The sequence below is a fragment of the Rattus norvegicus genome, chromosome X (genome assembly GCF_021556685.1).
Source record: "Rattus norvegicus strain SHRSP/BbbUtx chromosome X, alternate assembly SHRSP_T2T, whole genome shotgun sequence".
In the NCBI taxonomy this organism is placed as follows: Eukaryota; Metazoa; Chordata; class Mammalia; order Rodentia; family Muridae; genus Rattus; species Rattus norvegicus.
In genome coordinates, this window is record NC_141554.1 from 136,389,074 (window position 1) to 136,401,536 (window position 12,463).

Genomic DNA, 12,463 nt, shown 5'->3' on the forward strand with positions numbered 1-12,463 from the left:
CTAACTTTGCTTTTAGTTACTCTCCAAAGAAAGAGTACCTATAGACAGTGTTTCTACCTCGTTTGACTTTTTCCATGGTCCAGTTGCTGAGGTATTCAGGAAGGATCTTCCCCATATTTCCTTTCTCAGGGAAGAGCTGAATCACTTCTATGCCTGAGGCTTGAGCTGGGAAGGAGAAGAACTAGTTATAGAAGAAGGCAAAAGCCAGTCCCAGGAAGATAGGAGGGAAGGCAAAGGACAGTCAATCCTGAGGCCACAACTCCTTCCTGTGGGGCACTAGGGCAAGACAACCTTAATGGTTGAGTTTACTTCAAGGCACTGAGGTGCCAGAACTCCTGTTCTTGGATTAAGGTACCAACTGTGAATTCATTGCACATCTACTCATGTGGTCACCTGAGGCTCACATAAGGGCTTCTCAAGCTCTGAATATGCAGCATTCTCCAAGGAAGACACCCAGAGTTTAGCATGTGCATTCACACAACCCCACCCCCACTCCACCAAAGAAACAAATAAATATAACTTAACACAGTGGCCATGAAAGATTCAAACCAGAACCACAGATCTGTTTATCTGGGAACCATCATATTCTACATAGTTCTTTCGTTTCCACGGACCTTTCACCTTACTAATCCACTTCTTTAAATACTTGTTTTCTAAAAAGTCTTGCAGAGAAGGTAGAGGAAGAGAGAAAGCCCTACTGTAAAGTATTTTACACGACAATTTTCTGGTCACTGAGGGACTGTTCTTATTGCTTTTGTTTTTTGTCAACTTGACGAAAGCTGGAGTTATGTGGGAAGAGGAACCTCAATTGAGAAAATGCCTCCGTTAAATGGTATGTAGGCAAGTGTGTAGGACATGTTTTGATTCATGATTGGTGTGAGTGGGCCTAGTACACTGTGGGATGTACCATCTTTGGATAGGTGGTCCTGGGTTCTGTAAGAAAGCTCCTGCCTCCAGGCTCCTGCCTGACTTCCCTTGGTGATAAACAGTGATATAGAAATATAAATCAAATAAACCTTCCTCACCCTAACTTGATTTTGGCCATGGTCTTTATCACAACAATAGACACTAAGTAGATCAAAAGCCTTGTCCTCATCTTAGTACTTAACTTTTTATTGTATAAAATTCTTTTTGGGGGAGAAGTGGGGTGACAGAAGGTTTGCTTTGTAATTCCAAACTAGCCTTGAACTCACTATGCAAGCCAGTCTAAAATCTAACTCAAAATCTTCCTGTTTCTACTTCCTGATGTCTGGAATTATAAGCATGTTTAAACATGCCTGGACTCATTTTATAAACACTGATCACACTCGAACTCCTCCTGGCAAATATATGTCTGGAATTTGTGACAGTTCGCCAAGCTGTGAGATATATGGCTAGAGAAAGAAAGCTGAGGACAGTTCTCAGTACTCACACTTTCTGCCAAGAGCACAGGCCAGTTCGCTCCCAAGGAAGCCTCCACCAATAACTGTAATTGACTTGACTTCCCGGGAGATCTTCTCCAAGGCTCTAAAATCTCCAATCTGCAGGATCATACCAGTTTAGTCCACTGATTTCCCAAAAGGGCACAAGACAACCCAAGAAAATATTTTCCTCTAAATTTACTGCAAAAGATATTTGCACATAATATTTTGTACAAAGTGGCTCAATTATACCCTCTATGTTATTAATGTGAATATCTTTCTCGAATGTAACATTTCTTCTAGCAGCAGTGGTTCTCAACTGACATCAGTTTTTCTCCCCAGTCCAAGGTGAGTATGTGGCAGTATCCAGACACATTTTGGCTGCCAGGACAAGATGCTCCTAGCCTCTAGTAGAGCAGTCAGTGATGCTGCCAACAGCCTACATATCAAAAGACAGCCTCCCACGCAAAGAATTATTCAGCACAACAATCAAGAACTATAAAAGAAAATACAAACTTCGTCCAGTATCTCTAAGTGTAGATAGAAAATTCCAGCAAGGCATAGGGAGAAGAAGCAAACAATCTCCTTTCTTTTGTCCTTGTGTACTCAACTTTTTGCACAAGGAGTTCTGGTGGATCAAATACGAGAGAAAACAACTGTGGAAGGGCAACCAGAACTATATCAAGCAATGCAAACCCAATGTAGTTTCCTCCTAGAAGCATAGAACCCTTGAGTGAAGGATTGGAAGTACAAGAAGTGACTTGCTCCAAAGCCAGAGAACAAACCTGAGAAGAGCTATAAACAGAACTTGGATCTCATTATTGGAGGGAGCACTTGGGGGCCATAAAAGCATGCTACCTCTTCAAAACGACGCACACACAAGCCCACTAAAGAAATTACCTTTCTGAAAAGTGTTGTTCTACTCTTCACCTCTGCTCCAGCCCTATCGATAGCAGACAGACTTCTTGGAGTGCCTCCTGGAAATAATAGGAAAGAAAGTCCTTTAGCCCAACAAGCAGGAGAGCTAGCCCAAATAACCCCTGAAGGTAGGGTTCTCTGCTTTGACTGTGGCTAAGTATGCTTGGTGTCACAGCCGTTGTGGTGGTGTTAGTGGCTGCTGCTACTGCTAATACCACCATGGAGTGACTAGCAGATAAGATAGTTTGCCTCACAGCAGGCTTCTTATCAATTTCCTTTAAAGAGAGCTGAGTCTCCTTTTAGGGGACCTTACCTCAATGACTAGCCAAGCCAGAAAAGAAGTTTACTTCCTTTTACCACGGTGTGTGTTTGTCTTTCTGTGTCAGTTTTCTGAGATAGGTTATTACTATGTATATCAGGGTGGCCAGAAACTCACTAAGATAACAGCCATTTCTTCTTTTAATAAACTTTATTATAAAAATTGCAAATAAATAAAACATCATACAGTGAAATTAACCAGATATCTACATTAGAGATTCTGGACATCAGTTTTCTTAAGGATAAATTGCAGTATGTTTTCAAGAGAAGGGTAGACTCTAAAGCTTGAATAAGCTACCATAGTGGGGAAGAAAACCACCTCCAGAACTACTCACCCGTTGCAATCAAGCACTTTTCAAAGGTAATCTGAGAGCCATCATTAAGTTTCACCATGTTGCCTCTTACATCCAGGTGGACTACCTGTATAGTTGCATACATACACACAAGAGGTAGAGATGAGCAAGCTAGGAAAACTACTGTGATAGAATATTCACCATTTAAAAGTGTACAATTTGGGGGCTGGAGAGATGGTTCAGTGGTTAAGAGCACTGACTGCTCTTCCAGAGGTCCTGAGTTCAATTCCCAGCAACCACATGGTGGCTCATGTGTTATGGGCCACCTGTAATGGGATCCAATGCCCTCTTCTGGTGTGTCTGAAGACAGTGACAGTGTATTCATATAAATAAAAATAAACCTTTAAAAAAAGTATACAATTTATTGGTTTTTAGGCTATTAACACTATCTAATTGTAGAACATTTCATGCTCACCAAATTAAAAAGAAAGCCTCCAAACCTACCTTGTCATCTCAATGAGAAGAATTAGTTTTTGACCAACACCATCCTTAAGAAATTGTTTCTAGGGGACTGGAGAGATGGCTCAGTGGTTAAGAGCACCGACTGCTCTTCCTGAGGTCCTGAGTTCAAATCCCAGCAACCACATGGTGGCTCATAACCATCTGTAATGAGATCTGATGCCCTCTTCTGGTGTGTCTGAAGGCACAGTGTACTCATACAATAAAATAAAATCTTAAAAAATAAATAAAAAAAAAGAAAGACATTGTTTCTAAGTAATTATTGGGGTTTTGGGAGGGGAGGGGAGGTTAAGACAGGGTTTCTCTTTGTGTGTCCCTGGCTGTCCTGGAACTCACTCTATAGACAGGCTGGCCTTGAACTCACAAGGATCTACCTGCCTCTGTCTCCTGAGTGTTGGGGTTAAAGGTGGGTGCTACCACTGCTCTGCCTAAGTAATTACTGGGACCATAGTTTTTGGGACCCAGTTTTTTCAAGCAACCATTAGCCATCAGTTGGGTCCCCAAACTTCCATTCTGATTTACTGAAATGACAATGGAAAACATCTTTTCTGCCTTGCCATTTATAATCCTTATTTCTTTGCTAACAACTCTACTACATTCTGAACATCTCTGCAGAATCTTTCTCCAACTTCCAGTCTTCACTGAAACTCAGCTATCCCTTGGGATGTTACACTTAGAGATATGACAAGTCCAGGAAGAGGAAGGTGTTCTAGAGTATTGTACATTCCTCCTCCTCTGACTGACATCTACCTACATCCTTTTAAATCACTCTCAGGAAACTACTTCCTGCCACTGCTCCTTATATCACGGACCTTGGAATTTGCCTCCTATTTTCCTCTGTGCCATAGCCAGACTCTGGTTATCTCCTAAACTTCTATTTCCACCTCAAATATTTTACCGCAATGTTCTCTCAGGCTCACTGGTTGTTTGGTTGTCTGTTTGTCTCTGTGTGTGTGTTGGTTTATTTGCAATAGTGTCTCATTATGTAGCTTGTCTTGCCTGGAACTTGCTATGTATACCACACTTGCCTCCAACTCACAGAAACCCACCTGCTTCTGCCTCTTGAGTACTGGGATTAAGGCACACACCACTATACATGTACACAAGCCTAGCTTCAAGGCGCTCTTAATTCCCATTGTTACTTCTCAGTTTTTGTTCTGTTTGTTTGCTGCAGTGTGGAGAATGTGCCTGGGGCTTTGTGTATGTTTAGGCAAGCACTGTACCATGAAGCTACAACCTCAGCCCAGCCTCACTGTCTTTTGTACTTCCAATTTTCTGATTATTTGGTTGGCAGTTCCATTCCAAATAATTTGGACCAATGGTAGACCATTCAAATGGCTCTTTTGTCAATACTCTTAATCCCCCTGTGTTCAGTAGGGTTAAGAGCTTGAGTCTGAGAGATTAGTTTGCATTATCTGCCCTATTCCTTACTAGCTGTGAGACCATCCCATTAAGAAATACCTGTTAAACATCTATCCTGCTTAGAGGTAGTTCTAAGTGCAGGAGACACAGTGATGAGAAAGACATTATTTTCTCTGCCTTTAGAGTATATTAAGACAAAAGCAGCAATTTAACAAACATCAATGATAGTAAGGAGTGACAAATCTGATAGACAAGGGGCAGGTCAGGTGGCACTAGAAACATGGGGTGGGGGCATTGGAGTCAGGTTGACTTGGACAAAGCTTTCTAGAGGCAACATCATAGATGAATGACTAATTCCTTTAGCCGTCTTTGCTTTGTCCTTGGTAAGCTCTCTCTTCAGTACAATCTGACAATCTTTTTCCCTTGATAACCACCTTACATCTTGTCTTATTGTGAAATCAAGTGTGGCCATTAGATGTGCCTGTAACCCAAGCATGATGCATGTAATTCATCTGTAACCCCAGTGCTGGGAAGATAGAGACAGGCATACCCCAGATGGTCACTAGCCAATCTACTGAGTTAGTGAGCTCCAGCTTCAGCGAGAGACCCGGTCTCCAAAGATAATATGGAGAGAAATAGCTAAGACACTCGATGTCAATATCTGAACCCCACATGTTCATACACATGCAGTGGTACCTCCATATACACTGCACACACATATACACCACACTCATATGTATGCTCACAAACTGATCCATACCTTTACTTCCTTTTTTCCAAGTATTGAATAAGGAGGTCTTTCTATTCCTTTGTGTCTCTCCATTTTAGTCTCTTTCAGAATTTCCCCCTGGTATATGCATTCCTTTACCCTCTCTTGTGGCCTTAGATCTCAGTCCATTATATCCAGTAAGATCAACTTTTGATTCTATGTCCTCCTCAAACTTTTGTCAAATTGCTATCTTTGCTTATTTAAACTTTGAATTTAAGATTTTCAAAAAATACCCACACACCAACCATTACTTTATTACTTACTTTTACTGTATTGAAATTGAACCCAGATCCTTGTACATGCCATGTAAACTCCCCACCACTAAGCTACACCTCTAGCCATTAAGTTTTTAAGAGATGGGGTCACACTCTTTTGCCCAGATAGGTCTACAATGGACTATACTGTATCCCAGACTGGCCTCAAAAGTGTAGCAGTTCCTCCTGACTCAATTTCCAAAGTACTGGAATTAAGAGTGTGACCTACCATGATCAAATTTCCTTTAAACTTGTATGTGTGTTTTCATGTGTACATGGGTACATGAGCTCATTCATGTAGAAGACAAAAGACACACTTGGGTATTGTTTCTCAAGACCTTACTGTCAACCTTTTTTTTTGAGACAAGGTCTTATATAGGAGAATAGCCTAGAATTCATCAAATAGGCTAAGATAGCTGGTCAGCAAGCCCTAGGGATCCACCTGTCTCTGCTTTCCCAGCACTGGGATTACAAACATGTCCCACCACTTCTGGATTTGTTGTACATGGGTTCTGGGTATTGAACTCAGGTCCTCAATCACCTTACCCCTCTAAATCATTGAATTTACTGAAAGAATAGTGTAGGAGCTATGGAGAGAGCTCAGTGAGTAAAGCACTTGCTATGCAAAAGCACGAGGAACAGAATTTGGACCTGTGATATCCACATAAAAACATTATAGTTGTAGCCACCTACTTGTAATCTCAGTGCTAGCAAAGTGGAGATGGGATTTCCAGGGTGAACCAGCTAACAGAACTAGTAAGCCCTATGTTCAACAAGAAACTCTGGCATAGTAAACAGGGCAGAGAGAGGTTTCATACATCAACCTCTGGTCTCTCTGTGCACATGCACACATGATGTCAATATGAATATACACATTAAAAAAAAAGGTAGTTTAACTTTGCAATGTTATCTAAACCACCAAAAGGGGACACCTTATAGTTCTTTCCTTACCAAGTTCCTCAGCAACCGTAAAAGTGTGGGTCATGCTCTGCTTCTCCCACGTACCTAAAACCTTGACTCTCATCCTAGGTTTCCTTATACTTCTAAGTTATTTTCTGTTGTTTGAGACGGTCTCATTACGTAGCCTTAGCTGGGCTAGAACTCTCGGTGTAGACATCTACCTACCTCTGCAACCCAGGTGCTGCAATTAAGGCCTCCACCATCCTGTCCAAATAGATTTTATCTTTCCCTATCACCCTTACCAGAGTTTCCTCTTCAAATGTTTCTCTGAGCTGGGGGCCAGTGGTGGTACTCTGACACACAATTAGATACTACGTCTCTCTGTTCTCCATCTTCCACCTTTAATCCAACTTCAAGCCTTAGGGATGTTTGCCTTCTTTTTTTTTTTTTTTCTTTCTTTCGGAGCTGAGGACCGAACCCAGGGCCTTGCGCTTGCTAGGCAAGCGCTCTACAAGCGTTCTACCACTGAGCTAAATCCCCAACCCCGGGATGTTTGCCTTCTAAGCATTCTTCAAGCATGGCCCTCTGATCAATATTTGCCTCCATGGTGGGCATCTAAAGCGCTGCTACACAAAAAGTAATACATTATTAGGAACTTGGGCTCTAATTAGAATTTCTGGGTTCTTCCTCTCTAGTCAGATAAGCCTGGGTTCTGTTTCTCATTTATTAGTTGTACTAAGTTTAGGAGAGTTACTTAAAATTTCTTTATTAAAAATTTTCTCTATGAAATGGAATTTATATGTCATAAGATTACTGTAAGGACAAAAGAACTGTAAGACATACTGAACATAAAGCATTTTTAAAACTTTGCTTATGAGATTCTAGCAGGAAGGCTGGGAATATAGTTCACCTAGTAGAGTGTCTGACTAGCAGGCAGGAGCCCTTGCTTCAGTCTCCAGTAAACAGGAGTTCAGAGCCACTGGGCTGGGGATATTGCTCAGTGCACAGAGTGCTTGCTTAGTATGCATAAAGCCCTGGATCTGAGCTCCAATACTAAATAAAGCAGGTGTGGTGGTGCATGTCTATAAACTTCCACACCTAGGAGGTGAAGGATTGGGACATGCAGGCAGGAGGACCAGAATTCAAAGTCATCCTTGGCAACATAATGAGTTCAACACCAGCCTGTGCTACATAAGAACTCATCTTTACAAAGGAGGAAGGGGGTAGTGGAGAGATGGCTCAGTGGTTGGGAGCACTGGCTGTTCTTCCAGAGGTCCTGAGTTCAATTCCCAGCAACCACATGGTGGCTCACAACCATCTGTAAAGAGATCTGATGCCCTCTTCTGGTGTGTCTGAAGACAGCTACAGTGTACTGACATAAAATCAATCAATCAATAAAAACAAGGTTAAAATATGTACTATATGTTACCCCTTAGAGTCCTCATGTTCAAGATCACTACCATTCGATTCTAATGTGAACTATCATGTTTTGTCTGAATTATTACAATAGTTTTTGAAATAGTCTATCTCTACTTTTAAAATTTACTTTATAGCGAGGCAGTGGTGGTCCACACCTTTACTCTCAGTACTCAGAAGGCTAAGGCAGCTAGATCTCTGAGTTCAAGGCCAGCAGCTTGGTCTACAAAGCGATTTCTAGTATGGCCAAGTCTACACAGAGAAACCCTGCCTCATAAAACTTTTTTTAAACGTTATATGGATGGGTGTTCTGTCTGCATGCATGTATGTGTGCCATATATATAAGCCTGGATTGTTGTGAGACACTATGTGGATGCCTTGAATTGAACTTAGTTCTGTTAGGAGAGCAGCCAGTATTCTTAACTGCTGAGCCCTTTCTCTGGTGCCTCCATCTCTACTTGTATTCCCCTGAAATCCATTACGTCATAGTCAACTAATTATCTAAAGATCATTTCAAGTATTTTATATCTTTGTTCAAGTATTACCAGCTCTCCAGTGTACATAGAGTTCAAGCTCTCCTACATGGCAAAAACATTCCATAACCAATCCCTATTAGAAAGTTCTCAAGTTTTGCCTCTTGCTACTTCCTAACTTGAATACTTAAAAAAAAAAATTCTTCTTATACATACACCTTTCTTGCCAGTACTTCGAAGCAGAGGCAAGTAGATCTCTACCAGTTCAAAGTCAGCCTAGTCTACATAGTGGGTTTCAGGACAGTCAGGTCTACAGAGAGACCCTGTTGCAAACCACCCCTCACCAAAAAAAAAAAAAAAAAAAACCTCCGACAACCAAATAGAGAAAAATCTTCTTATATTATTTTCTAATCTATCATTTTTTTACACCTTATCCATGCTAGATAACTATTCTGCCCTAAGCTACATCCCCAGTCCTCTCATCAGGGTTTCTGCTTTATTGGTAGCTAGCTGCTTGTTTTCCTTAGACTAAGTATGCTTTTCTGTACTGCTGGGCACTTGTTTATGATGTTACTTCTTCCCTCAAATGTTAGTCTCCTGAATGTTCTTTGCTTCTATGTAGTCCATGCCTCTTCATTCTTTAGTATTTTCTGCTCTAGTGCTAGGCAGATGGCTTAATAGGTAAGAGCACTCGCTGTATGGACATGAGGACATGAGCTACAACCCTTGAAACCCATGTAAGAAACCAGACATAGCAGTGTATAAATCTGTAAACCTGGAATTGAGAAGAGACAGAGACAGGAGGATAACTGTAGCTTGCTGGCCACCAGCCTAGCCTCAAGTTCAGTAAGAGACCCTGTTCAAAAGGAATATATCAGGCAGAGTAATAGGGCAGAACACCTGACACCCTCCTCCTTACACTACATCCATACATATTATATTCACACATACTCGCACATACTCACCAAGAAACGCACAATTTTGCTCTTCCCGAGGACCTCAGTTCAGTTCCTAGAACCCACATGATGGCCCATAACCATTTATAATTCTAGCTCCTGGGGATTCAAGATTCCTCTTCTGACTTTCGAGGACACCAGGCACATGGTGTGGAGATTACACACACACACACACACACACACACACACACACACACACACACACACAGATACATACAGGCAAATACTCATAGAAAAATCTAAAAAGCATATTTTAGTAAGGTTTTCTCCAGGAAGCCTTCCTTGCATTCATTTCTGCACTGCCCACTCTTCCTCCTACTAGCTCCAGCACACACATCTCCTCCACACTTCCGAAATGTGATTGTCTGTCTGTGCTCCCGCTTATTGCTGTTCTCCCTTAGGGAACAGGGCTCTTGTGTTTCTCATCAGGGACATTTAACATGATGTCTCACTACCAGCTTAACCACGTTCTGCGGCTCTATTATGGAAGAAGTGGTCACAGGAGAATCTTCCAGTCATGCTCTTCACCCCTTTACACCACCCCCTCTACTAAAACACTGACATTAGTTTACAAACAGTCTACTGTTTCCCATTAATAAAGAACAACACAACAAATAACACAACACAACAAGGCCTCCTGGGACCCCACAAGCATCCTCCAACAACTGCTCTCCTTACTCAGGCAACCACCTTGGTAAAGTCTGACAGTATTTCCCATGCTGCGTTATGACTGAAGTGTTGTATTATGCTGCAAATCTGGTCTAAACTCTTGTCATCAACAATAGTGGAGAAAGGTAAAACAAAACAACAGGGAGGAGGAAAATGCAGAAGCATAAAGAGGCAAGAGCGTGTAGAATCCTAGTATCTGACAATGGGACTTTGCCTGGCAAAGCTTAGGCAACTTCATACTCTAGGCTTGGCTATGGGCTTTCCCTAGACAGACACACTAAACAGTTATCAATCCCAAATGCTTTGGCTTTTCCTTGACCTACAGTGGGAGAGGAAACATGGACTGAAATGGAAAAGCACACCACTGTACTTCCTGATTGGTAACTACAGTGAGCTCCAAAGAGAAAGCAGCCTACGAGCTCACCTTCTTCCCGGTGAGGACAGCCACACCACCATTCTCAATATGAGGCAGGTCCTGAGCAGAGACATAGAAAGAAGGTGGCTGGAAATAGATGCTGTATGGGAAAGAGGAGAAAATTATAAGCATCTGGAACTGCTATAGATTCCCACTATAGCTTTAGTAAAATAATGTCCACAAAGAAAAATACATTCAGGCACATTTTTTTCAGAGTGAGTCTCTAGCCACTAGAGTTTGGTGGTGACTTGCTTATTTAGAAGTACTATAGATCGATGGCTCTCAGTTGGGTACTTTAGTCCCATAAGACATTTGGCAATTTCTGGAGACATTTTGGATTACAACCTAAAACGGGGTGCTATTGTATCTGACAGTTGAAAGAATGATGTGTGCTATACAGGATGGCCCTTACATCCAAAAAAATGATGTTGCCTCAAATAGTAATCAATAATGTAGAAGCATGAAGCTAAGCTCTAGATATAGAACCATTTCAAACTAAGAAAAGGGGCATTCAAGGAGCTGGGATTCACATATTGACCCCCATTAATTTTTCAGAATGGTGCTGCTGGTCAATGGAGCAAGGTCTTGCTCCTAGATAATTCTTTCTGAAACAATTAAGGTGGTATGCCGGCATGTATCTAGACTTTCAACTACTCAGGAAGAACAAAGAATATTGCTTGAACCCAGTAGTTTGGGGCTAGTCAGGACAGTACTGTGAGAACACGAATTTTAAAAACTAAGTAAATAATTATTATATATATTTTTAAGATTTATTTATTATATATAAGTACACTATAGCTGTCTTCATGCACCCTGAAGAGGGTATCAGATCTCATTACAGATGGTTGTGAACAACCATGTGGCTGCTGGGAATTGAACTCAGGACCTCTGGAACAGCAGTCAGTGCTCTTAACCACTGAGCCATCTCTCCAGCCCTAATTACAATATATTAAGCAGAGACAACGCAATTGAAAGCATGCATTCTGTTTGGAAATGGAACATAATAGTAAAGATGAAGGAGGCAAACACATCTTGGTGTTTTAATTTTTTTAGATTTATTTATGTTTGAGGATGTTTTTCCCTGCACACCTGTCTGTGCTTGCAAGGGTCAGAAAAGGGTGTCCTATCCCGTAGAACTGGAGTTACAGATGGTTGCAAAACCACCACGTGACTGCTGGAAATCAAACATGGGTTCTCTGTAAAAGCAAAAAGTGCTCTATAGTGCCAACTCATTTTTCTGGTCCAGGTTTGTAAGATTTTAGTTCAATGCCAAATTGAAAAATACTGGGAGCTGGAGAGATGGCTCAGTGGTTAAGAGCACTAACTGCTCTTCCAGAGGTCCTGAGTTCAAATCCCAGCAACCACATGGTGGCTCACAGCCATCTGTAATGAGATCTGATGCCCTCTTCTGGTGTGTCTGAAAAAAAAAACAGCTATAGTGTACTCATATAACTAAAATAAATAAATCTTAAAAAAAAATACTGGAGCCCCAAGAACAGTACTGGAATTGAGAGACCTAAGGAGTCATTTAGAAGAAAGAAGCTTCTGGGCCTGTAGCTCCAAGACTTGGGGTATTTTGTTTGTTTGTTTTGTATCTTTGAGACAGAAGCTGTTACTCCTGTTACTCAGAGGTTCCTCTTGAACTGACTGTCTTGCCTTATCCTCTCAATGCTGGGGCTTCAGGCATGCACCATTGTGCCCAGCTAGTCCAAGTGTCATTTGTGCATACATTCTGATAGTGAGGCTCTTCATTATTGTCTTCCCACTCTACTCTCACAATTGGGAATGCTGGCCAGAGTGT

The 12,463-nt window shown here is 41.5% G+C and overlaps 1 protein-coding gene across 4 annotated transcripts in view; it reads right to left on the minus strand.

Moving 5' to 3' along the window:
- Nucleotides 1-12,463, minus strand: part of Aifm1 (apoptosis inducing factor, mitochondria associated 1) — a 39,141-nt gene that overhangs the window by 8,558 nt on the left and 18,120 nt on the right. For all 4 annotated transcript variants that reach the window (NM_031356.2, XM_087600866.1, XM_087600864.1 and 1 more), the window contains 5 exons: nt 10,672-10,762; nt 2,972-3,056; nt 2,301-2,377; nt 1,412-1,520; nt 58-165 (listed from right to left, as the gene is read on the minus strand). In NM_031356.2, the coding sequence (NP_112646.1) occupies nt 58-165; nt 1,412-1,520; nt 2,301-2,377; nt 2,972-3,056; nt 10,672-10,762 (470 nt within the window). The remainder of the gene's footprint in view (nt 1-57; nt 166-1,411; nt 1,521-2,300; nt 2,378-2,971; nt 3,057-10,671; nt 10,763-12,463) is intronic.